Source organism: Xenopus tropicalis, chromosome 1, assembly GCF_000004195.4.
Source record: "Xenopus tropicalis strain Nigerian chromosome 1, UCB_Xtro_10.0, whole genome shotgun sequence".
Classification (NCBI taxonomy): Eukaryota; Metazoa; Chordata; class Amphibia; order Anura; family Pipidae; genus Xenopus; species Xenopus tropicalis.
In genome coordinates, this window is record NC_030677.2 from 69715899 (window position 1) to 69743203 (window position 27305).

General features: G+C 36.1%; 2 protein-coding genes across 3 annotated transcripts in view; one reads left to right on the top strand and one right to left on the bottom strand.

Moving 5' to 3' along the window:
* ugt8 (UDP glycosyltransferase 8) overlaps positions 1-3037 on the top strand; it is a 39824-nt gene extending 36787 nt beyond the window's left edge. For both annotated transcript variants that reach the window (XM_002934246.5, XM_012955544.3), the window contains exon 6: positions 1-3037. In XM_002934246.5, coding sequence (XP_002934292.2) covers positions 1-352 — 352 coding nt within the window. In that variant the 3' untranslated portion in view covers positions 353-3037.
* Positions 2841-26386, bottom strand: LOC100493539. The gene is made up of 10 exons (XM_012955545.3): positions 26020-26386; positions 20969-21162; positions 20180-20238; positions 17080-17169; positions 15875-15961; positions 14320-14394; positions 9488-9665; positions 6369-6491; positions 4879-5055; positions 2841-3153 (listed from the first exon to the last, which is right to left on the bottom strand). Exons 1-10 carry the CDS (start codon positions 26118-26120, stop codon positions 3149-3151), a joined length of 1089 nt encoding a protein of 362 aa, XP_012810999.1. The 5' UTR covers positions 26121-26386; the 3' UTR covers positions 2841-3148.
* Between the last annotated feature and the right edge of the window lie 919 nt (positions 26387-27305).

Below are 27305 nucleotides of genomic sequence, written 5' to 3' on the forward strand. Positions count from 1 at the left end.
TTACCAACAACAGGCAGTAAAATTGTCTACAATTCACAAAGACCAGCCGGGCCATCCAGTGAGCAGGGCAGTATATTGGATCAATTACATACTTCGACACAATGGAGCTGACCATCTGCGTGCTGCTATTCACAACGTCTCTTTCTATCAGTACTTTTTACTAGATGTAGTATTACTTTTACTTTTTGTTGTTACTATAGCCTGGTACTTCATTTCAATGCTAGCGAAATACATGCGGAAAAGCATGAGAAGCAAGGAACACGTCGGCCTCAATGGGTACTATCAAAATGGCACAGCAAATGGCAAATATAGGAAAAATGGGCACATAAAACATGAAAAGAAGGTGAAATGAGCCTGGGGAGAATTGAGTTAAAGTATGAGGTTAAATAAAATGCAATTCTAATAGTTGATATTAATTCTTTTACAAATGCTGGAGAAGTCTTGTTTGCATTCTTGGAAGCAATTAAGTCAGCAGGCGTGAGTCATGAGAATACTGTTTTGCTACACTTTTCAAGCAAAGTTTTTCTTTTTTTCATGTGGCTCCTTCTGACCTCATAAATCCAAGCCAATGTACTTTAGACTCTCCTAACACACGAAAAGCTTAAAGCGGGGTTTCCATTAACTCTTCTAAGCACTCCCTCACTACTACATACCATACCATACTAAGTAATGAATTTGATTTCCTTAACAAGGAAATGTTTATTCTGCTTCCTTTTGTTTAACAGAGATGTGTTATTGCTTCCAAAAAATGAACCAAACACAAACCTAATTTTGTTACAATATATATATATTTTTATGTGAAATGATATTTCACATATTTCTCTTGAGTACACTCTTTAGAAAAACAGAAATGTCATTATAAATATAGTATCAATAATTGCTTTTTCCAGGAAGCCCCTAAACGTATGTTAACCACAGATCCAAAATATTTTCTAATGGTATTTTTTGCTAAATGTTTGATATTTTTGACATTTTTTCCTGTTTTCTGGAATTAGGATATAATGGTAATATTAACTTTCTCATTGTAAATAATTGGCAACGTATTGTATTTTAAGGAAATACAATTATTTTTTAGCTTTAGCACAATGCTTCATTGTGACATCAGGTGCTGTTCCATATGGAAACATTAGTGCAGGATACTTTCAGGAGTACACAATCCATCAGTTATTTGATGTTGCAACCCTAAACGGTTTTGTTCTTCACATGTTAAATATCTTGGTATTGTTAATAGCTTTGATTTTGACAGGGGAAGCAAGAAAGTCTTGTTGAGTAATCCATTGTACAATATATAGTTAATATTTTGCATTTTGTTTTCTTCAGTTTTTGTACCACTTAAAAACCTGTATGCTTTTTAATTTTGAAGAATGCCAGTTCTTGTAAAAGCAGTTCAAAAAAGGTTCTACAATGAAACCTGCTGTTTTCATAAATATTAATGTATTCTGATCTCATATGCAGTTATTTTTCTTAGATACCATTTGTCGCAGTAAATGTAAGGCAGGCATTTATGCAGCCCACATTGTGACATCTCCTCATGCCTGATATAATGAAGGCTGACTTTATTTGATATCAAGGAGCCACATCATTTATGCTCAGTTTTTGATTTCATAATCCCTCCCAATTATTGTAACTGAGACTGAGCATATATAGGGAGATTTGATTATAGAAACAAAAATAAGATTAGAACAGTTAAAGTACTATGGTAGAAACACGAGCTGTATTCTTTCCCTGTGTTTACTCCAAATACCTGGAATTTTAGCTGTACATATTTTGCATGATGCATGTAGATAGTGAGGATAACTTATTTATTAATGAAATGGAAAGAGACAGTGTTATTTCCTTCAAGAGCTACATGATAATATGTAATTGAATATCCAGGTACTTAAACTAAACGTGTACAATAAATATATGTGATAACCATCTGTTGTTTGTCTTCCTGTTAAATTTAAATTACAGGGTTTCCCCCATTTATATCTACACATTAGAATGTCTGAGAATAATTTATTTTATTTTTGGAATGTTTTACTGATATGATATACAGAGAGAACCACATCCTTGTTTACAGGTGAAGCATTGGTCTATTTACGATCAATAGGAAACAAAGAAAGTAATTCTGTGCATTTGTAAAGCTAAAGTCTGTCCTACTTTGCCTCAAAGGTTAAAAATGACTGGAATTGACTGGAGTGTTTCATAATGCAATAAAACAGGCCTTTAAAAATTAGGGTGATGGGTCAGTCAGAGTGACTCAGTGATATATTTGTGTGTTAGATATAAAGGAGACATCCTGTAGTAAACATGTAGCAATGACTGGAGGAAGAGAGGTGGCTCATGGCGTGAAAAAGCTGACAGTATTGAACGTGTATTTGTTATTTAAGAAGACCTTACTCATTTTCACAGTAGTTGTTTATATAATACTGGACAATGAACGGAATGTGTAAAGGCACTAATACCAGTGCCATATGTTTATATACAAACGTACACATTAATCACAAATATACACACATCTCACTAATCTGAATGATTACTGACTTCTCAGACTGTACTTGTATGTCGATGTACAGTTTTTTCTGAATCCATGCACCAACGTTTTTTGTTAACAATTAAAAACCTATTGATTGAAAAACACATGAGATGGAAATGTATAGATTCTTGCTATCTGCATTTGTCTTACAGCCATGATGGAAAAGTAAACAGGAACAAAGTATCGTTTTACTGTGTACATCATTGGATGGTTTTAAATACAGTATTAGCAAAAGTTTTAATCTTGTAACTAATATGGATATCTTTTATGAATAACTGTAAATCATGGAATCTTAGAGAACACACTACGGACACTGGACTCATTCACTTAATACAAAAGTTTTATTGCAATACAATACCATAATAATAATAATAATATTGGGAAAGGGAATATATGGTTTACCTGAATGCCTTAACATCCAGTTTAGATGTTTCTCTAAAAAACATGAATTTTGTTTCTCTGAATCATGCTTTTATGTTTGTTTAAATATTTGAAATAAAACCCCTTTAAATATAAAAACATTGTGTACTTCTTTATATTTTCAGGTGCTGTATGAAGAAACAAAACAGTAATTAAATGTCTTTTTCTTTGCTGCCTTGTCTGTTGCTTTCTTCATATTCTCTTGTTTCTTTATTCTGAAACAAAACATACACAGAATGCCATCTATGCATTAATATTGGTTCTAAAATCGCCTGGCAGTAAAAAAAAAACCTTGTAGATGGTATTTTAATAAGAACATTAACCACACACATATGCAACAGTACACGGAAGATTTCATTAGGATTGTTCAGTGTTTCTAGTATGAAATTTTGTTTAAGAATAAATGTTCATGAACAAATACATTTGGTTTTAGTTGTAATATTGGTGTGTAGGCAGCCATCTCAGTGCATTGTGCCTGAGTCTGAGCTTTCAGAAGGAGCCAGCGCTACACATTAGAATTGCTTTCAGATAACATATTGTTTCTCCTACTCCTATGTAACTGGAGGAGTCATGAGTCAGACTTGCATTTATTGAGTGCTATTCTAATATCTACTGGGAGCTGCTATCTTGCTCCCTTCCCATTGTTCTGCTGATTGGCTGCTGGGAGCAGGGTGATATCACTCCAACTTGTAGAGCAGCAGTAAAGTGTGACTGAAGTTTATCAGAGCACAGGTCACATGGCCGTGGCACACTGGGAAATGGAGAATATGGCTATCCCCATGTGAAATTTCAAAATTAACTATAACAAAACCTGAAGCTCTATTAACTGATGAATTTTGAAAAAAAAAACATGCTTTCCTATGACAGTATACCCTTAACTATGGTTTTAAATATCGCACCTTTAAAAAAATACTTTTAAGATTTGATTTTAATGAGCAAACTAAGTGGGGATCATGCACTGACTATTTATTATACAACAAAGGTGTTAAGAACACAATTTTTTGAAAAGCAGCATGTCTGAGAAGGAATGTTGGGATATTTGCAGTGGTTTCTTTGTACACGTGTTCTTTGGCCTACACACCTTGTGTCACAGTTTGTCCTCTCCCAATGACTAATGCACTGCACAGAATTCCCTACTTTAATGACTTCAGTCTAATTCCACCTTTAGGAAGTGCTTTGATGTTTTATGTGAACAAGTATCAGTGTTTTTAAAAAAAGCTCAGATAATGGAAGAGAACAATCTTGCTCAGATCATAGATTTGGTCCCTAAAGCTTTGTGTAAAATGACTTGTGTGTGCTCTTTCCTTCTATGAGGTGTGAGCAGTGTATCGTCTCTATAATAGTTTACCTGTTAAAATATATTGCACAAAAAGACCAGCAACACCGGGATTTGTGCCAATCAAATAGTTGTATTCTAGTATACAGCCAATTCGCACATTCGGACCAAATTTTGACCTTTCGTCACTTGAGAAAGTGTCACATTTACTGTATATGCTTACAAGAATACAACTATTTCTGATTGTCACAAATCCTGGTGTTGCTGGTCTTTTTGTGCTTTCTGAATATATATATATAGTATTAAAAAGTTTGGAATCATCCAGAAATATTTATATTTTTGTACAAATTGATATTTTTGTTCACCAATGTATCATTCATTAAGAATCAGAAATTTTAATCAATACATTGTAATAACATTCTTGTTTTATTTCATATAATTATTTTATATACAGGTAACTGTGCCATTCTAGCGGTCAGTTTTTCAAGATACTTAGGAAAACTTGCAACCCATGCTTTTTGTAGCTGTTTTCAATGTGCAACTGGCATGTAGGACATTTTTTCCTGACCTTATGGTGAATCTCTTCCTACAGTAGCTCAGTAGGTTTACAGTCTAGTAACTGTGTAGGCCTACCTATCAAAAACAAGACTCACTTGTTCTTTACCTTTAAGATGGAATGTTCTGATAAGTTCAGTGTAGGAATACATTCTATTTTGATCATCGTCAAAGGGAAGTAGCATGTCTTCACTTGGAGTCTCGTCTCCAAGCACTTTCTTTATTTCAGCATAAGTAAGAAAGCCATTTGCATCCTTGTCTGCTCCATAGAAGAATACTTGGAAGTCTAACAAAGTCAGAAAGATAAATCCAGTTAATACTGTTAGCTATAGTGATAGACTGGATAAGGGATATTTCCATAATTTCCATTATACCTTAAGCCAGGGGTCCCCAACCTTTCTTATCCGTGAGCCAAAGTCAAATGTAAAAAGAGCAACACAAGCATCATAAAAGTTCATGGAGGTGCCAAATAAGGGCTAAGATTGGCTATTAGGCAGCTTCTATGCACACTATCAGCTTACAGGGGCTTTATTTGGTAGTAAATCTTGTTTTTATTCAACCAAAACTTGCCACCAAGTAAGGAATTCAAAAATAACTATCTGGTTTGTGGACACTGAGAGCAACATCCAAGGCGTTGGTGAGCAACATGTTGCTCACGAGCCACTGGTTGGGGATCACTGCCTTAAGTCTACTAAAAAAATCATTTGAACATTAAGTAAACCCAGTAGGGTTGTTTTGCCTCCAGTAAGGATTAATAATATCTTAGTTGGGATCAAGTACAAGATACTATTTTATTATTACAGAGAAAAAGGAAATCATGTTGAAAATTTTGAATTATTTCAAAATGAGGGAGATGGCCTTCAAGATATTTTTTTGGATTTCCAGATAATGAATCCCATACTGTAATATAATATGGGCAAAATATAGTGAAAAATATGGTGAACTTATCTTCATATATCCAAATTTATCTTTAAACATCCACTCCTCTATTAAAACCTGTCTTAGGTTAAAGGTCCACTTTATACATATAGAATTATTTTCTATATGCGTAACGTGGCCTAGTGTCTATAAAGGTCTGAGCTTTCACTTTCAGCCTTCCATAAGATGTCATTAATTTCTAGCTGCTTACCTAGCCTTAACATTGCTTACCATCCATAGCCATAGATGCCAAAGGAGCATGGGTCAATAGCATTGGGTGTCTAAACACGGCCTAAAGTTCCATGTGTAACACTAACATGAACAATCCATCATGTTTTAAACTATGGCATTTAAAAGAAATATAATGAAAAATATGTCAAGCAAAAAAAGTGGTATCCAGAAACCTGTAATCCAGGAAGCTCTGAATTACAGGAAGGCCATCTCCCACAGACATAATTTTAAAAAATGATTCTCCTTTTCCCTGTAATAATTGAACAGTGTCTTTTACTTGATCCCAACTAAGAGGCAAAACAATCCTACTGAGTTTTGTGGTTTAAATGTTTTTTTTTAGCAGAGTTATATGAAGATCCAAATTATGGAAAGATTCAATTCTGCAAAACAGGTATAATAGCTGTAATGCCTTTTAGAAAAATAACATTTACTTATGTTCTTTAATGTTACCTGACCGACTCTTCAAGAAGGGGATTGATATTTGAAAGATTTCATCAGCCATTTCCTTCTGACTCGACATAGACATGGTGGTAGAGTCTCTTGTAGTATCATGCAGCAAAATCTGAATGCCAGCTTTAACAGAGAAAAATATCAAATTGTAGTTATTGTACAATTTTTTCTTAGTATCAATTAGTCGATAAAATGATTTATCAGTCATTTACCAGGCTGTAGAAAAGATTTTAGTCAGTCGCTGTATCCTTGCCCAGGTTCTGGGTGTAGAAAGGGTTTTCTAACCACCTCTACTAATTTCTGTTGCATATTTTTGTGCAAGTATATGGGAGAACTGAAAATGTTTAACCAATTATATTTAAGTGAGGGCAGGATGCCAGTGTAGCGAAGGAGGAGGGCCTACATGACGTACATGATGGGGCTGGCAACATGAGTGGGGTATTGGTCAGGTTGAACCTACCAGGTAGAAAGTACTAGCAAGGTGGAGCAGGAAATCTGTCTTCCATTTTTTTAGGTCACCAGCTGTGTGTGTTCCCCACCCGCCCTCCTTGATTAGTAGGTGTTGGTTAATGTGGCACCTTGGGGGCAGTGTTAGCAGCTAAACAGGGGAGGGTAGGTCCTAACTGGTTAAGCTAGGTTAGATAGATTATTGTTATCATATGACTGTGGTTATTAATAAAGCTGTAGCCATATCATCCAAATAAGATGGTCATATGTTTTATTCTTGGCAACAGGTAGAAGCAGTGAACAATTGGCCATGCCCCAGTCATGTGCTCTTTGTCCCACTGGTAAAATCACTGTAAGGGGATCATATAGTAACACCTATCCAGTAATTTTCTTCACCTACTATAAAAGCACTGTTACTAGGTTACCTGTATTCTTTCTTGCTATGAATTACAAGCTAGGGGCCGAATAGGGGTGTAACATACATTTATTCTTATAGGTCATGCTTTGGAACTTCTTGGTGGTTTTATGCCTTTAAAAATGGGTGTTTGTTCTGTCCTTTACAAAACCACTGGGAAGAGTCATAGTGTGGATATGTAGATGTTTTATCTCATGGGACTTTAACCTTTTATCTCTAATCTAATAACATTTATGGTTATGTGTTTTATGGCCTGCATATTAGTACCAAGCTCTGTGTGCACAATACACATTTATTCTCCTCTCAGTTCTCTTGGTATTACATTGTTATTCTTCTTACATAAGGGCAGTTCTAACTACACAGCATCTCCGGAATGTGGCGTTGGTTTGCTGAACTGCTACCATGGTTTACACACGCTGAACCAGTTAACAGAGTCAATGAATTAAAGAAATACTGCACAGTTAATATGAATATAGAATAGTATATGTGTGTATCTCTGGATATCTGTGTATCTGTGTGTGTTTGTAATCATTCATAGACATAATGGCTCTGTTTCATATATTTACTCAAACCATACACAGATGGAAAGTTCAAAATAACTGATAAGAAACAGCCTCAGAGGAAAGGTAAACATTTGTGTAGTGACTTGATTTGAATCCATTTGAAGCCATTTCTTCCATGAATTGGTAAAATAAAAGCTGTAGCCATGGTGATCATACTGTAGTTTGTATTGTAATTGAAACATTAGAAAAAAATTACTTATGCAGATTTTCTTATATTTTATAATGGCGAACAGTACAAAAACTGATATCTCTTGTAGATTTCTGAGAATTTGTAATGGTGATGGAAGAAACACAGTACTGTCTGTATTCATGAGTTAACAGTCATTTACTGACGTGAACACTTTGGTGCCATTATCATAAAACGGAAATAAAATATTTGTTTGCACATTAATTAGGAATAATTTGAAAGAGAATATATACTATATGCCTTAGGCTTATGCACATACAACAGTGTTTTTTTTGCCTTTGGCAGCCCAGTTACTAAACGTTTACTCAACATACGTACAGGTTTATACAATGTTAAAGTGATACTGACACGAAAAAACTACTTTTCAAAATATGAATGTACATAAAAAGTTCCCTATAAGTCATGTTGATCTTTTTTCACTGATAAGGCTGCTTTTGTAAGTTATCATTACTTGAAGTTCCCATCTCAGCCTGTCAGTTATAGCTTCTAATGCTAACAGACTCAAATATGGCAGCCCCCTCATAGAGGAACAATGAGGATCAGGATAGGTAATGTTCAAGCATTGGGCAAATACTTTAATGGCAAAATTATAAAGCTCATGCAAAGACAATGTAATGATATATTTTGGAAAAGTTTAATTTCAGGTGTCAGTATCTCTAAAAGTCACAAATATTTTGCGTGCCTTTGCAGGTTTGTGTACCTCCATAATAAGGAGTAGACTGGATAGTGATCCTCTCAAAGAGGCCATTTTAATAAATAAAAGGGGTATTTGCTGAGGTGCCCACCAGGACAGGGGTCCCACCAGCAGGTGTTTCATTGTGTTATAAGTTTTGACAGACGCATCCTGCAGATACAGTAGACCCCTCATAATCTGCAAGAGATTTATGGCATGGCTAATTTATTTGCCTTTTTTCTTGTGGTATAACCATTTTGTCATTTTTATGCTCCCATTGGTGTTGGTCCAGGGTGACCTGGGCCTCATGTCTACTTCAGTTAGTGCAGACCATTTCTCCGCTGCCTGCCAAGTGCCTTGTTATATTGATGTTCACATGCTTGAGGGTCATTCTATCACAAATGTCTTAGAAAAGTGGGAACCCACCAATAAATATTTGCCCTTGGTACCTTATAGTAGTTCTGCGTTCACTATCACCATAGTGGGTGATGCACAAAGAGTGTGCCTTGCCACAGTTTGAAGTCTCCTTCTACCTTCATTTGGAAGGTTTAATCTTGGTGGACTTTTGTCTTTTTTCAAATTAAATCAGCTATGTAACTATGATTGCAGGGAACAAGAGTTCAAAAATTGACTTCTGCATTCATTTTGCCCAACCGCAATCCTTAGGGATTATAAATATGCCCCGCAGAGGGCAGAGAGCTGTGCCAATTTGCACATGCCAACTGCAGTGTACAGATTGCAGAAAATGGCCTATACTTGCACACTTCTTTCAGGTTTGCAAATATCCCCTTAATATCCACTTAAAAATATGTAGATGAAATTAATGATACTTACCCTGAGGTGCAGTGGGCAGCAGGTGGATAGTTGTTTGGGTCACAGTTTCTTTTTTTGTTGGCTTCTGTGTAAATTCTTTCACATCAAATCGTTCTTGCTTTGATTGATTTATGGTATTTTCAAGAAAAAAGACATCATCTCTGAGCTGGGATATCTGTGAGAAGGCCAAGTCCAGCCCCTGTTCATTAACAGAATAAATACTAATAAAGTTGTGTATAATATTTTAACACAATAAAGCCAGATGGATCACAATCACAAAAATTACCTGTTTCAAAGAGCCAGCAGGCATATTTATAATGGTGTGTATGCATTTTAAGCCAGACCAATGCCTAAAATGATTTTGTACCCTATTCCAGAGAAGTGTACATACACTAATGCCTCTTTGAAGCCACTAAATGATACCTGTGCATGCGCAATTGCTTACTATGACATCTTCAAATGCTAATTGAGCATGTGTGCCAATAAATCTAGGGTAACTTCGGGACAATGTGCAAAAAAAATGGAGAATGCCATGGGGTAATGGGAGACCAGGGGAGAGGAGCCAAAATAGGGTAACTCCTGAAAAATAGGGGGGGGGGTTCAAATAATTAGGAATAACTTGAAAATCAAATAATTATTTCCTTTATCTCTTAAACCTATCCCCTATTGTTATTGAGATAAGTACAGTACATGCTTGGTGTCCACATGAGTCTCTTCCGCCAAGGAATATTATAGCACTATAGCTGTGCAGCACTACAGTGTAAAATGCAGTGCATTCATTTATTTATTTACAACTCACAGAAAATATGTAATATACTCAATGCTGTGACAAATTACTGTATATATGGTGATGACAAAAGCCCTTGTTAAGAAAAACATTGACGGCTACTGATATTAGAGTAATTATAGCACTGGCCAGAAGAATTACGAGATGAAGTATTTGTAGAGCCTAGACCTGCTAATAGATTTCTTATTTCTTAATAGATTTCTCATTTCTTTCTAAGCCTTTTAGCCTTAAATACTACCATATATTAGAAGAAGGTATTGCCACAGTCAAAATGGAATTCTGTTGTTAGCTCAAAGGTTACTGTTTCTGCAGCACCAGAGTCCTAGGTTTGTTTCTGACTTGGCCATTATGTGTGATTAGTGATGAGCAGGGCCGGAACTAAGCGTAGGCAGAAGAGGCACCTGTCTAGGGCGCAACAGTGGGGGGTGCCATGCAGGTACCTCTTCTTTTACCTACCTCTAGTTCCGGGCACTTTCCCCCTTACTGCAGTCCACATGCCAGCGGCCCACAAGCCCTGTGTGCGCACATCGTGTGCTCGTCTGCGCATGCATGCAAGGCATGTAAAAATTGGCACACGTATAAAAAGTAGTGCGATAGCCGCAACAAATTTGCTCATCACCGTGTGAAACATTTGTGTCTTTTCCTACACTGGCCTAGATTTCCTTTGTTTGCTCTTGCTTCTTCCCACAATCAGAACCCAGCTTCTGAAACTAATTTTAAGGTGGGGGTTGTTTGTGTCTGTGTGGTAAGCAAATAAGATTGTAATTGGAGACTAATTAAATATTAAATATTTTCTGTAAAGAAAACGTGTCAAAACGTGTCTTAACGTGTCAGTGACCAGTCCCTGGATCAACTTTGTATTTAGAGTAATTTTCTTACAAGGCATCCACATTTCTCTTGAAGCTATCTAATGTATCTGCCATTACAACTGCTTTGGGCAGAGAATTCCACAACTTAGTAGCTCTCACTGTAAAAATCCTCTTACCTTTTACATACCTTAAACAGTCTCTGTGTGTTTCTATGGGGGAGAAACTAAACTAAAAGGGGAACAATGGGTCCCACAATCACTTCAAAGCATCCGTATTTGCATTAAGTAAGTGGCAGATATGGACCAGCTGACAAGGGAAGAGTGAAAATCGCCTCCCTTCAGAGTGAATGGGAATCACTTCCAAACACCTGGTCCTGTTAAGGGACATTTGTATATTGCTAAAAAATATGAACAGTCAGTAAGTATGCTATAACATAGGAAGTGTTGTAAAACAATTTGCACATGGGGAACACATGTCCTGATTAGATATTAGCTTTCCAGATAGGCAGATGTAGGGTTAGAGGCTGTAGTAATTCTGTCAGATTATGAAATTGCCATCTTTTTGTATGAATGTATATCTTTGGTTTCCTTTTCCTCCCATCTCTCTTGGTATTATTACATATATCTACTAATAACTTTGCTACACTATAATCAGAATAGAAATTGATATTACTATCCTTGCTCTTCCGCTAAAAATATGCTTTTTACCTACTAATAAATATAAATTAATTTTACGTCTTTTTAAAAGCTCAAAATAATGATCACAAGCTGGCACCTAGTGGCAAAATCTAGTCATTTCATTGTAAGGTATGGGTCCTAGTTGTTGATTTCAAGCTATTGAAAACTGTAAGAAATGCTTATATACTATATATTCAAACATATATATCAAGTCAAATCAATGTACATATACTCTATAACTAAAGTGTGTTTATTGCTTAAAAACAATTGTGTTAACAAGGAAAAGCAGAGTACAAGTTAATGAAAAAAACAAGCCATTTAAACCAGATACATTAAAACAAATTAGCAATCAAATTAGAAACTAAACCCTAATTAGGAATATGGCTAAAAATGCCACATTTTGTATACTAAACTTATTGTCCCAGCCTGAAAGTTCATCATCTCTATATTAATAATGATCCAGGCGTTCAAGGTTGTCACAGGAGCTCTACATCTTGGATTTTGTTAGAAGTTTCAGTGACAGTGAGCTCTGGGCAGCTGTTGGGAAGCTAAGCTTATCAATCAGAAAATGAGGTTTGTTTGTCATAGGAGCTGATGCTACAGTGCTGAAATTATTTGTTTACTATTATTTATTAATTTGTTAAATTATGGTGCTAGTTGCACTGGTTTCACGGCTGCCATATAATAAGAATCTTTATAGTTTACCAATCAGCCATATATTGTGACATTTATATTCTATGCATATATTATGAGGTAAGTGACAGTAGCACAGAGCATGTGCAGTGAATCAGCAGAAAAGAACATGGGGAGTCACTGGGGTGTATAGTTGGAGGCACCCATCTTCATTACAAAACACAACATTTCTGCCATCCTTCTTTAGCTAAGCTTTAGTTCTCCTTTAACTTCAGTGTAGTGAAAGTGATTTAGATTCAGTTGTGTACATTCTATGCTGAGGTAGGGGCTCCCAAGGCCTCAGAGATCCAGCGAGATGAAGGTCACATTACGACATCTGTACAATCCAGAAGGGCCGTTGCAGTTTGCGCATAAGGCTATGCACTTTTACATATAAATGTTTGGGCACAGGTGTACCAGGCAGTGTATCATTAATGTATCAGACATTGGTAATTTCTTAATAGCAGTGGCCTAACAATGGTGTGCTGGGCCCCCCTGCAAAAAAACTTTGGAGGGGCGGGGCACATACCTACTCAGCCCTATACCTGCTCTCCCACCCATGTGCCCTGCTCCCCAGCCTGTTGTGCCAAGTAGGTATGATAGTGCAGGCCCGGATTTGTGGAGAGGCCAAAAAGGCCCAGGCCTAGGGCGGCAGAAACCTGGGGGCGGCATGCCGCCCCGTCGCACCAAAATCTTGAAATTTTTGTTCCCATATGGAGCAATGAGGACTTCTCCCCACTGCTCCGTATGCAAGTTTGGCCTACTGCGCCCCCCCCCCCCATTTGTGCATGCACACTGCCGCTGTTCACGCATGTGCACTCCCGGGGGGGGTGGGGGGAGCGTGCGACCGGGGGCGGCCTCGGGGTGGCCAGTTTGGAAATCCGGCCCTGTGAGAGTGGCTGGGGTGAGGGCCTTCTTACAGCTATTGATAAAGCAGACCCTGCAGTCTGGGCCCTCCTATCCCCTGGGCCACTCCACAACCATGGGGTCTGCTTCCTCTGCACCACTGATTAACAGGCAGAATGTAATAGCAGTGTAGGATTATTATCTATGATATAATCTTTATCACTACTGGTACAATTAAGGTGGCCATACACGGGCAGTTTGTAGCTGCCGATATCAGTCCCTTAGACCGATTCAGCAGCTTATAGGCCGTGTAGGGGCACAAACGGCGGGCCTTCCCAACCGACATCTGGCCTGAAATCGGCCAGATATCGATCGGCCAGGTTAAAAAATTTAGTCGGATCGGGGACCGCATTGGCTCATTAATGCGGTCCCCGAACCGTCTGCGCCTACTCCGGCGTTCTAATTCCTCGCCAAGCGAGCGGATCTTAATGTGTATGGCCACCTTTAATTGGAAATGTTTCTTCTCCTGTTCCTATGAATGTGCATACTGTGTGTCCTGATAGTTCAGTCCATTTCAGTCACATTCTGCTCCTTACCCTCTGACAACATAAAATAACATAAAATATGAAACTCTTTTTATTACATATCATGTCATTTCAATTCACATCTCTCACTTTAGGGGAGGCAGAAGGAGGAGACCAAGATATAAACTGAACTTTGCCTCAACCAAGAATATGTTCTTGATGCTCCTGCTGAATTACAGCAAATTGTAATGCTAGACTATTTCATCTGTTCCAACAAATTCCAAGTATAGACTAAAAAAGAATGTAGGAATAGAAAAAGTGACTGACATACAACTGGAAAACTCTTGAATTTTTTAATGCACTGCCAAAGCAAGGAACAAAGAATAGATGCATTTATTTCAGTCTGCTTTCTAATGAGAATATATTACATGGCACAAATCTATGACTAGCTTCATAGGCCTATTATAGGCTACCCTCTGTGCAAGTAGCATATAATTTCCATTAAAATAATTGAAAATGCATAGCAAATTGTACTGACCTCCTCCAGGCGAATGTGAAAGCCATTCAGGTCTCTGCTAATATTGTTTAACTGCCTTTGCAGTGCATTTTCATGCTGTAAAAGGTGTGAGAAAAAGAATAGGAAAAACATTTGGAAATTACATATGCTTTTTAGAACCTTTTCTTTCACATGAAGAAAATTTAATAAATTCACCCTCTGCTTTGTATCTCTTCTAATACATGCATATATTATTAAAGCCAATCATTAATGTTAAGCAAGCCCCAGATACTACTTTTAGAGCAGGAAGATAGATGGGGCAGCAATGCCAGTCTACTTTCCTTTTTTTCTTGTGTAATGGATAGTATCTACCCAGTATAGGTAGATATTTACCTAGATATCTAGCATCTAAATATTCTTTTTTGGACTTTATTTTTGTAAATTTTTCAGATATAGTAAGTACAGCCATTACTTACATACATAGCATATAGGTTCATGGTTTCTGTACATTTGTATTACAAAATCTTTCTGAAATATTCTTTTATTAAATCAGCTGACTGCTTTGCCCATGCATATATACATACACTCCTTGTATGTACTGTATGTATGTATGTATTCACTTTAGCTGATATTTTAGCCCATTCCTTATACTGTATATGTTATTGTTTGTGTTACCCTAAATCCTGGGGTTCCTCCTCCAGCAACATGTGACCCTCAATAATAAAAACAAACAATAATAATAACCCAAAGTTTCCCAGGTGCAGTGACTCATAGCAACCAATTAGATGAGCGAATCCTGTTTCGTTGAAAAATTTGCGAAATGGCAAAAATTAGCAAAATGGATTGAAGTCATTGGACAGCAAATTTACTGCACAACATTTTTTTTATAGTGGAATTTATGGATGTTTTTTCGCAGTGCAATCTGAATTTCGCTCATCACTAGCTGACCAGGATATGCTGTGGTTGGTATGGGTTGCTGCACCTGGGCAAACTTAGTGCCTTTTATTATAGAAGCCTACATGTGTGTTAAAATATAACTGGTTTGACAGTACCCATATAAAAGCAAATTTTTCCAGTGCACATTTACGCATAAAGGATGCAAAATAGTTGTTTTTGCTTTTATATCAATTTATGCCGGGTTAGTTAAAACGAGTTACAAGACAATGGGGTTAAGTGCGGGACAAGGTGCAAAGTATATTAAAAAAAAGGTGCAATCCACCATGTTTTTAGCACTGCAATTGAACTGACTGCGGTATTGCTGTATTCATTTCAGGGAAAGCAGGTAGGCATCACCTCTCCTGCCCTGAACTCACCCCCTAGCTTGTACATCGTTCAGACTTAGAAGTTAGGGAGTGCCAATTTCCAATCTCTCATTAGGTGCTAGACCCCAGGTTCATTTGCTTTTCAAATTAGCCATGCTTTTGTACCACTTGCATCTTGAATTACAGTAAATCACCCCTATTGTCTTGTAAATAAACATCAAATGAAGCAATGCATATTTTTTATTTAAAAAAAATCTCAACCATTCCTGGATAACTGGTTTTCAGATAATACATTCCTTGCCCTTATTATTTTCAAGAAATAATGTTGCTCTTACCTTTATTCCTTCCACTTGTTGTTGGACTTTTACTGTTTTGAGGTCCTCACCATGGCTGGAGACAATATTTTTCATTGATTTCATATTCTAAAATCAGATTAGTTTAAGATTTATGATATTATTCCAGTGGGTTGTTTAGATTTTTTGAGACTCAAATCCCCTTTACCTGCTAAAAATACTTCATAAAGAATATTGGAATTCATTGTCATAACCATTGCCCTGCTATAATTCTGGCACAACCAGAGAAAGTGGAACAGCATATAAGCTTTCACCTCATTTGTTGCACTTCATCTACTGCTTTGGCCCACAATATTGGAGACTGTTTTTAAGCATTATGGTACTGATAAAATAAGAGTTATTGCCAGAATTAGCATCCTATGTTGTTATCTACATGAACTTACTGATTATCTACTTATAACATTCAATTGAAATTCCACCATACCGTCATAAAATGGGGAACTGACCAGTTTCAGTATTGAACTGTGATTTCTACTTTGTGAACAACCTCAGCACCAGTATCTGCCCTAACTGTTTAAGAAACCCAGGAACCCACATACTGGGAGACTTATATGTTTGAATGCTTAGGAGAAATACAGAGAACTATTTCTCAAGGGAAGTAGATTGATTAAAAACCTTTCAGCCATCCCCCTGTGTCTGCTAACCATTTTGATGTGACAGAATAAAACAAGCGACAAGGAAGACATATCCTATTCCATTCTTCCTGATTATTACTTGCTTTGCTTCAAATTAAAATAATTATGACTAGCTATCATATTACACATTTGCATTTGTTTGTGAGGATTTCATAATTTAGCCAAACAAAAGGCATGCCTTTGTTACAATGTCAAGCTCTGCAAGTATCATTTAATTAACAGTTCTTATTATTATTTTGACATAATTTTATAACATAGGATTTGTGGCACATGTGGAATTTTAACTCCTGCTTTTTTGTAAACTTTGCCTTAAAATAGCACTAATTGGTCACCATTGCATTCAAGTAAAGTGCAAGAGACTAGATGTAGGCATTTGCCGTATAATCCCCTTTGACCAGTTGAAAACTCCACTTGTGCCATATATCATACTGTTATCTAGCTAAAGATAATAAATTGGTTATAAGTGGTTTAAAATTATGATAATATTTGGTAAAAATCATAATGCTGCTGCTCTTATGTCTTAGTACAATCTGCTGGAATATCTTTGCTTACTGTTTCTAAGGCGTGAAGTCTTTTGAGTAAATTGACATTTTCCATAACATTGAGTTCCTGTAGTTGCTTTTTAATCATCGGCTCCACATCCTAATAAAATGGAATAACGTCAGTGAATTTATGGTTCAGGTACATGCACTGCTAATCAATAGAGACCTTTGTTCCCCTGCGAATAATTCAGCCGCGTTCGACACACTGCTTACTCCCTAAAATTATGTAGTTTTCTCTGTGCTATATGAATACTAAGTACAAGAAGTACATTGGATATATGCATCATAGCACATTTCTATCATGTCAGGCCATGTGGTAGTAAACCTGAAATTCCCAGCATGCCATATATCCACAGCTAAGGTTTGCAATAAAAATGATGGCAATCTTTAATATGTATTTTATAAAACAGTACTGTACAGCAAATATAACAAAATCAAACACACAGGGACTGTTTAGCTGCAATTTATTAAATAATTTAACCCATATTAACAATAAATATAATAATGTGCTATGTTGGGAAAAAAAAGTAATTTTACAGAAATAAAACATTACTTTAGTATGCAATGGTACCAACATATAGAACCTGACTTTGTTAATTTAGCATGGATATATACTGTATGTATATATATATATTAGATATTGGTACAGGTATGGGATCCTTTATCCGGAAACCCGCTATCCAGAAAGTTCCGAATGACAGAAAACCCCTCTCTCCCGTAGACTCCATTATAAGCAAATAATTCTAATTTTTGAAAATTGTTTCCTTTTTCTCTGTAATAATAAAACAGTACCTTGTACTTGATCCCAACTAAGATATAATTAATCCTTATTGGTGGCAAAACAACCCTATTGGGTTTATTTAATGCGTAAATTATTTTCAGAGGACTTAAGGTAAGAAAGATCCCTTATCCGGGAAACCCCAGGTCCCGAGCATTCTGGATAACAGGTCCCATACCTGTATATATTAGATATATATAAGATATAGGGGACAATTTATTAATCACCATTATGGGATCCGCTGTGTAGGTAATTAGTTAATTGATTAGAAATTGGTAACAGGATTGGTCCAAATCCCAGCATTTTTTTTGCAGGATTCAGATACGGCAAACCAAACTTGCCTAGCTGAGTAACTGACCTATGGGATAACCTTGTGGAGAGCAAAAAATTGATACATGTGAAAGTTTGACAACCTGCCTGTATGTATGTGTAGGGACCCATAGGTATTAGAGTCCCTATGGCTTTAAATCCCTACTTCCTAGTTCCTAGTGCTGTTGCTGGGCAAAGCACCATATATCTAGTTCATACTATATTGTGCCTTATTGGTTTACTAAGGATGACCACTCCCCTTGCAGACTGATAAAGTGTCTTGCAAGGAGGAGGGCTTCCTCTTTGGCTGCCTTCTGATTCTCAGGTAACATCTCCATCGAGCCTGGGATCAGACTTGGCCCCAGTAAAAGCCATTTGCCCTAGAGTAGCCCCTTGGTGCTCTAGTGAAAGTCGGGGACAGGGCCCCGTGAATGAGGTGAAGTTAGCAGAGGGATAGATCCTGTAATAGCACACTCTATATAGTGTGAGACAGTCAGGGCTATCTAGCATGAGCAGCACTTGCTCCACCATAGGAGATCTAAAAAGGGTTTAGCAATACCCAGGCTCTGTTTGCCTTACTGAAGGGACCGCAGTCAGACATAGGTATCAGGCAGTATCTTTCCCCTGATCCACCGTTGCTGTAGGGATCCGGCCCAGTACCAGGTGATCATCCTTAGGATTGCTTATATCTCCTTATCTACCTCCACCGTGGTGTTACTCTGCATTGCATAACTACAACTGTTATTAACTGCTTCACCATCTACCTCAGTATTTGTGAGTATTACCCTGCACCATCCTGTGTGTAACAATAAATGTTAATAGTTGATCAGCAAAGAACCTTCTGGCGTCCTAATTACTAGCACTACACCATACAGCATCAGGGAGGTGTAGTTCAACACCATCCTCATCTCCAAAACAGCTCCTAAAGGTCATCTCCCACTTAGCAGAGGCCCATCCTGGGAAAGGGGGATCGCATGTAACACATGCTCTACCTAATACTAGTCTGGATTGACCCTTTACTGGCCAAACAGGTGTTACATATGCCTTTGTGTTCTCAATTGTTAATAAATGTTATTTGTACAGAGTGAGAGCCTGCATGTTTATTCCAACTAGGGACAGAGATACATCTTGGTAAAGAAAGGGATACTACATCAGTGGTATTATTGCTTTAAGATCTGCATGCCATCCCATCAAGCTTATGGCAAGAAAGCTATGGAGAAGAACTATGGAGGTTTGTGTATAAGGCAGAATCTAAAGGGTTGGTAAGGTATATGCAAAGTAAATAAAATTGACACTTATTTTAACTAATGTACAATACAGTGTTTTGGGGTTCTACACTAGCCTGAGACCCCACAAACTTAACTATAAAGATCTGTGCTTTCAGATTCCATCACTACCTCCACCTCTTATTTTCTGCAGATTCACAGCACATGCTCTGGGCTGCTGAATCACAATGTGATATTATATATATATAAATAAAAACTTTTTGTAAAACCTTTATTTTGCTTTGGATGATGTTTTTCAAAGTCCTGTGAGTGCTGGCCTCTATTGCACTTGTATTTTGATATTTGTTTGCAGTAGCACCCGGGCATCAACCCCTTTTGAGTGGTGTGCTACCCTTGCTGGAACTGCATATATAAATATATATATAAACAATACAGCATCCAATATTGTATATACAGTATGCATTTGACAATAATCACTTTATTCTGATTCACATTACTTGGCAATATAGAAAGCAGTGTGTTTTGTATCACAATTAATTTATTATCATTAACTCTGTATTATCATCTACTATGACACATGTATGACAGATGTAACAGGTATGAAAGATGAGAAGCTGCTGTAAACAACTTGGAAGGCATGGATCCCTACTGTTAAAGGACTGCTGGGCCACTGGGTGTGTGCAGCTTTTAAAGCTGTATTTCTTTGAGATTTTGGTTCTCCTTTAATATTTATGTTTGAAAAAATAAAATGGAAAGCTAAGATTCTTACCATACAATGTACTGAAAGAAAGTCTTACCATTTGAGTTACATTTTCATGCTTTGAAATGCTTGTATTATTAATTGGTTGAAAATGAACTGCATAGAAAAGATAAGCATAAATTAATTGAAAAAAATCCTCAGTGATGAAAACTAAGCATACATATGTGTATATATTATTTATTTATTTACAATTTAAAAAGAGTATAATGATCAAGCTTATTGCTATGGCTATCCTGGTTGCCATGAAATGGTTTGGATTTAATTCATATTAAGGTGGTAGGCCATGGATTCTGTGATCTAAGTATAAATGGATCTGAAAGCAGACAGGTATTGTTGACTGATCCCCTTGTGCAGCTGTGTGTATGTCCAAAGCACGTTAATTTTGGAGTGGGTTCCATATGTTTTATAGGTAAAATATAAAAAGAATCAATTACAGAGAATTAACTTTTTTTAAAATTTCTGGCACTAAGCAAGAAATAAAATCTGTTTCGCTTTAGTTCTTCCTGTCACTTCCTGATCCTGCAGGAGGAGCTGATAAAACATATTACCAGTCCACTGGGAAGCCCCTGATAATGGCTGCTGCTCAAATAAGGGAGGAGTATACTTGTTTAAAGGAAGCTCTGAACTAATATTGAAATTAATGCTTTGTATACATTAGAATATAAGGATTAGACAGAATGTTATTTAAGCATCCTATTCAGTGTGTTTATTTTTAGCAAAGGTGTTTTTAGGTGTATACTGTCCCTTAAAATTCATGACTAAAAGACCAAAATAATCATTACATTAAACCTTTTACATTAGTACCATTTCCTAAAACAATCCTTACCTGCCATTTCCAGTGCATTTTTGTGCAGTGACGCATGTTCATCCTTAATTGTGTTTATGTTGAGGTGCATGGTCAATACAAATATACAGAGAGCAGCTTGTGAGCAGACCAGGAGTACAATGAAAACTGTATGACAAAGCCATTGTGGTTGAGCCAATGTTGAACCTAGGCTGGATCTTCTTATGTAGGATTTCCTGAAAAGGTTGATATATTCTTTACCAAACAGACAGAGAGAGAACAACATTTGGCACATAAGTACCATTGAATAAAATCTAGAATAAGCTCACATAAAATGTGGTTGCTGTACAATATGTGCAAGATAAATACAGTTGTCATTCTAACATGCGACTGAGAAAAGAATTAAAAGAAGTATATATGAGTGAAAGAATTTGTTATATTTATAGTAATTGGTTTTTACATGTATTCTATGGAAGAACTCAATCACGAAATGTTTCACCCAGAAAGCACTGAGGACAGGATGCACAGAAAACTTTAGCGTGTTCTGTCCCCAGAGCTCCGTATGTGATCTGCATGGATGCACATGTGCGCGATCCTTAGGGGGGAGGGAGCAGAGAATGGGCACCCGAAAATGAAATCCAGCCCTGCAATCAGATGTTTGCTTTTAAACAGGTGACCAGTAAATGCTACCTGCTACCTCATTGTTTCTGCCTTTTACTCTTGGCCCAGCGTTTCCTGTTTGGCAATTTCAGAGTTTAAGAGGTTAAACTTTATTCATTGTCGTTTAGGTTATATTTATTATTATAGCTTATTATTTATTATATTTATTTGGCAATTTTATTTCTGTAATGGATTTTAGGAACTTTCCTTTTATCTGCACAATTAACAGTTCTATGCACCTATGCATTTTAAAATGGTAATTGATATCAACACATAGTTTTTAAAATGTGGGTATATTTAGCTATAGTGGAATCACTGTGAAACAACGTCACAATCTATTCATCTCCATTCCTTAGGAATTTATTATTTTAGCATGGATGCCTGATAGAGGTCAAACAGATGGGAAAAAGCTCATGGATACGGTATCTCTTTCAACAAAATTATATGATATTGAGTGGATCTAATTTTAGGTTCATTTTGCTTTTTTTTAGGTTTGGCACTTGGATAAATGTATCTTTATAGGTCAGAACATCCGCCAAGAATTATTTCATTTTTAAATAAAAAGGAAGCATATAAATGCATTCAAACTTCATATTTCATTTTAAGAAGAAAAAATAGAAAACAGTTGCAAATAGTATCCAAAAATTCCTGTAAGCGGTAGCCCACATCTAAACTGATGTGTTTAACCTTCTAGCACAGAAAAAGGATTTACTTTTAGCTTTTAGAATAATGTATTTTATTGTCCTGCGTTAGAAAACCTTTTTTAAATACACTACTGCCACAGGAGTCTGTACTATATTACTAGAAAATGTGCCAGGTATCTGGGCCTATTTTTATCATGCTGTGAAAATGCTGATCAAATACACTGCACATCACCATCTTAACATCAGGCATTGCTATGTAAAAAATAGCATATTTACATAGCTGTGTCTACATTTTCCACATAAAATTCTGGCATATAAAGTAGCCACTACTTAGAAATGCTGTGTAAAAAACAGTGATCCTCTAGCACCAAACATTTTGTAGCAAAGGAATTTATGATTTTTTTTTCCTATTGAATGGGTTATAGCTTACATATAATGGCATAAAATACCCATGTAAAGTGCTGGGGTCTTTTTTTACGCCATTTATACAGTATAATGAATTGGCAACTATGTGTTATGCAATCAGAACTGGCTAGAAATGCTCAAAACTTTAGTTAAACTATGACTGACAAGGTGGTTTGAGAATAAATTGAACCCATGGGCAAAAACAAAAGGGCAGGTAAAAAGATAAATGTCTAAAGAGGTTATGTAATAAAAGGGACTAATTTTGCCTAGGAGCAGTAACCCATAACCCATCAGCAGGTAGAATTGTCTGGTCACCTGTTTAAAAGCAAACATCTTATTGGTTGCTATGGGTTGCTGCTCCTATGCAAGCTTAGTGCTTTTTATTACTTATGAGTGTGAGAGTGCAAGGAAGGAAGTAGATGAAAAAAGTCACTAATAAGTCAATCATAAAATTCTAATTTCATGAATATAATACATTGATAAAATTAATTTAGAGAAAAGATTAGCCAGGGGAGAGGACTGAGTTGCCATCCACTTGCCATTGCCACTAAATCCCCACATTAGAATAAGGAATATCCAGGTTACTGCCTTCTCGTGTATCCTAGGGTCAGGGATATATACTCAAAAATCTAAAACATACAAAATAAAAAGGGGTGCATACTCATAGGGTGATTTTACTTTGTTGTTTTATTAAAGTTTTATAGCTTCACACTATGGGTATGTTCCTGTCCCTCTCCTTAGCTGCTAGCATTAGCCCCAGTTCTGTAGTGGCCCTTGAGCAACCACCAATCAAAAAAACATTTATATAATGGCCCAGGGCTGCTTTCTAGGGGTGGACGGATGGTTGTGAAAGGCTCAGTCAGAAAATATGGTTTGATATGCAGACTAAAATGCTAGCAGATAATGGGTGGATTCTCAATGGTCAAACAAGGTGTGTCTATGTTGGATTAGGGGGTAGTCAGATATTAAATTATGAGGAAAGAGTTTGGTTTGTTTTCTCTGAAGAAAAGGTTCTTGTGCTGGGATATCCCTTTACACTTGAGGAACAGAATTTTCACTTGAAGCAGTTCAAAGGGTTCTTCACGGTGATGGAAGTGACTGTGGAATACAGTGCTTGGTTTGGGTTCATTCAGCTAAGGAACGCCTATATAGAAGATATATACATCAATGCTTCATGGAATCCAGATGCCTGCCATCTAGATTTAGATAGATAGATAGTCATACGGAGTGCTTTGGGGTCATCCTTTCATAATCATTCTCCTTTTGTAATTTTTTTATGAAGTTAATCATAATTATCATTTATGTATATTTTCCATGTATATTGTCCTTTATTAAGTACAAAAAACCTGAAAACTCAAATGTAAACCTTCACCATCTAAAAGTTTGTTTAAAAGTTTGTGTTTATATAGAAGTCAATGGTAGTAGTCCTAGGCAAAGTGAAGCCATATTTTAAATGCTAGATTTTCGAGATTGTTGAGGGTTTATTGTTAATTTTATTATTCTTTATTGCCTTATTAATAATCGAGCTTTTGAAATATGAAGTTTTTTTTTGAATTAGAAAAACAATCTTGAAATTAAAAACTTGAGTTGATAAATAAGCCCATAATAGAGTGTATTAGCTGAGTTCTTAGTATATACTGCCTCTTTGTGATCATGTTAAGTGCTTTGGATGCATTTTTATGCTCACAACTAGGTTTCCATTTCCTTGAAACCGGTTATTAATTATCCACAGAATCACTTTTAAAAGTTTCATACTCCATATCTTTGGTTTATTGACTGCCATCTGCATGGACATCAAGTACATTTTCAACAATTTCGGACATAGTTCGTATATAGTCTTATTATAATCTATTATGCAATATTTCATATTATACCCACAACGCAGCGTTTTTTCCCCCTAGAATTCAGCTTGTAAGATTTTCCACGTGGGAAAATTTGTAAATGGTGTGCAGGTCACTTCTATATTATATGGAAATAAACATTCTAAACATAATTGTGTACACCATAACAGTATATAGTATAGAGAAGGGTTGGGAGAGTAAGGTCCAAGTGCACCATAGCCTCCACCATCCATCTATTAAGTTGAAGAATTACTGGGACCTTTTGTATTGAAAAAAAAAATCTAAAGAATAAAAGCTCTTTGTAAATAATTTTTATGTATAAATTAGGAACCTAAATAGTTCCACCAATCTTTATCTGAGGATAAAGGATTTAGGGGCACATTCAGTGGTGCTGTTTTTATTTTAGCATTAAAGAACACATCTTTTGAATATGCTAAACAACTTTTTTCCTCCAGTAGTTCAGAAACCTAATAGGAAAGATGCTGTTTTGGATCTTGTAATGAGTAACATGTCTAAAACCCATTTACATATAAGATGTACACACTTTGGCAGTATAAAGTCATCTGCGTGCTGCATAATTACACGGCATAGGTGAACTTGGTGAATAACTTGTGTTTGTTTCACCAACATTAAATTAAATGTGTGACCAGTCTGGCACCAATTCAGATGGGAAACCCAAATGCAAACCTTATATTCCTAAAACATGGCCTTTAGTGGCTACAAAAATAAATGTGTGAATTAGAACCTTTGCATTCTTCATGTACATTATGAGGCTGATTTATAAAAGATCAGTAATTTTAAGCCAGAATCAACAATGGTTACTGCTCAGTAAAAAATTCCAAGGGATTTGTATAAAAACCTTTCCCAAGCCTAAATCACCCCATTAATCACTAACCTAAATGTCTTTAAAGCCAGGAAAGCATAAATAACTGCAATTACATTTCAACTGTTGTAAATCCTTGAGGATTCCAAAGTTAGAATTTTAATGAATCAGCTTTTTTCATTTGTATGTATTTCAAATATAATATATTTGCTTTCTTTTACTTTAACATGGTTATTGATTTCTGGGGTTTTTTTTTTGTTAAATAACTCATTTTCTATGCAATTTATGCCAATATTTGTTTTTTAAATGTGAAGAATTCATCTGCTAGCTTTTAAAGAAATACATGGCGGTGACTGACTGCTTTTAAAGACCTTTCTTTTTTGTTTAGAGAAGACTAATCAACATAATCACAATTAATCACCTTAAATTGATATGGTTTCATAGTACAATAAAAAGTACATTTCTGGTTTTATTAAGAAACAGAGCTGGAAGCATTTCAGTTTCCAGTTCTAGTTGGATTTTCTAGAATTATTTCTATTTTCTGTTATTATCATATTGGTCTGCCTCTCTGTCTATCTATCTATTTATCTATCTATCTATCTATCTATCTATTTATCTATTGATTTATTATCTATCTATCATGTATCTCTATCTACTCATACTACCTTTTTTGTTTTCTTTGCCACTGTATCTTATCTTTGTTAAAATGCATGGACTTACCCATTGTGATGGATTTTCTGGCCAAGTTTCATTTTATCATATTCTTCAATATCTGACTCATCATGTAGGAGTGCATATTTCTCTTGTTTTGTTTCATCCATGATATCCTCTGGTGTTAAACTTATACTGTGTTGTAAATTCTCCAAAATATATTCCAGGTTGGGTAGTTTTTCTTTTAGCTAAAAAGCCTACATCAGACAGAGAGCCTTCTGTCTACTGTTCTGCTCAAGTGAAATGATCCTCCTGAATTACTTTGGGAACCCTAGATAAGTCCCACATACTTTTGAACATAATAGGTTAAGTCACCAGGTGAGTCCAGATACCAAAACAATGAAGCCTTCAGTTTATGGAAAGTTATATGAGACTCCTGCATACCAAACGGATTTAAGAAATGCATCTTTGTTTTCATGCATCAGTATTTATTTTATTAAAATGAGCTTAAGGCAAAGCGTGTTTTGCGTGTGGAAATACTGATTTATATAACATATAAACTAATGTTTTATGCATGCATGAAATAATGTATTGGAAATGCTAAAATGTATTGAAGAATTGTTTATTGGGAGTCAGAAGTGTTATAATAAGCATTTGGTTAAGATGAGCATTTGGCTGTTATATACCCATGAAATGTTTATGAATGTAATAAAATATAAAATTACAAGCTTATCTGGAACATAAAAGCTAAAATGCACTTTATTCATTTGTTCTGCCAGTACTCAAAGTACATTGTTGTGTATAATATTTTGTAAATATATGTAGCCTTGTATTTTTGGTACCATGTATGTGTCTTACCTGTTTAATTACAAGTCATACTACTTTGCCTAAACCCTATTAGAGCCTGGGCTATAGTTAGTGGCAAGAGGCCATCATTTTAGAACATACACACTGGGATCACTGAGATTAATGTTCACTTTCATTCATTCTACTAGTAACACTATGGAGTCCATTGCAAAATAAACATTAACCCTTTAAGTGCCAGCCGAATTCGTCATTTCAGTTCCCCCCAGTGCCAGACGTTTTGTGAACATTCTGTGCTCTCTCAATGTAGGGGCTTTTACTGGGGGCAGGGTTAAGTTTAGGTAGGCAAACTATATATTGTTTTTTTCAGGAGAACCTGAGCTTTCCAAATCTACCTGAGTTTTTGTGTATTTCCACTTCTGGAACAAGATTTAGAGCTTGAAATACAAAAAAAAAAAGAAAAAATGCTATTTTTCATGATATAAGGATTTCTACCAGAAACACATTTTATTTTATGGACAAAAATTCAACTGATTTGGAAAGCCTCATGT

Excerpts from the sequence above, each read along its gene's own strand:
- LOC100493539 (XM_012955545.3), bottom strand. The coding sequence starts at position 26,120 with ATGGATGAAACAAAACAAGAGAAATATGCACTCCTACATGATGAGTCA. Across the intron at positions 20,239-20,968 it reads AAATGCACTGGAAATGGCAG|TTCATTTTCAACCAATTAAT; the intron begins GTAAGGATTGTT and ends TTTTCTATGCAG. Across the intron at positions 6,492-9,487 it reads GCTGCCCACTGCACCTCAGG|CTGGCATTCAGATTTTGCTG; the intron begins GTAAGTATCATT and ends TCTCTGTTAAAG.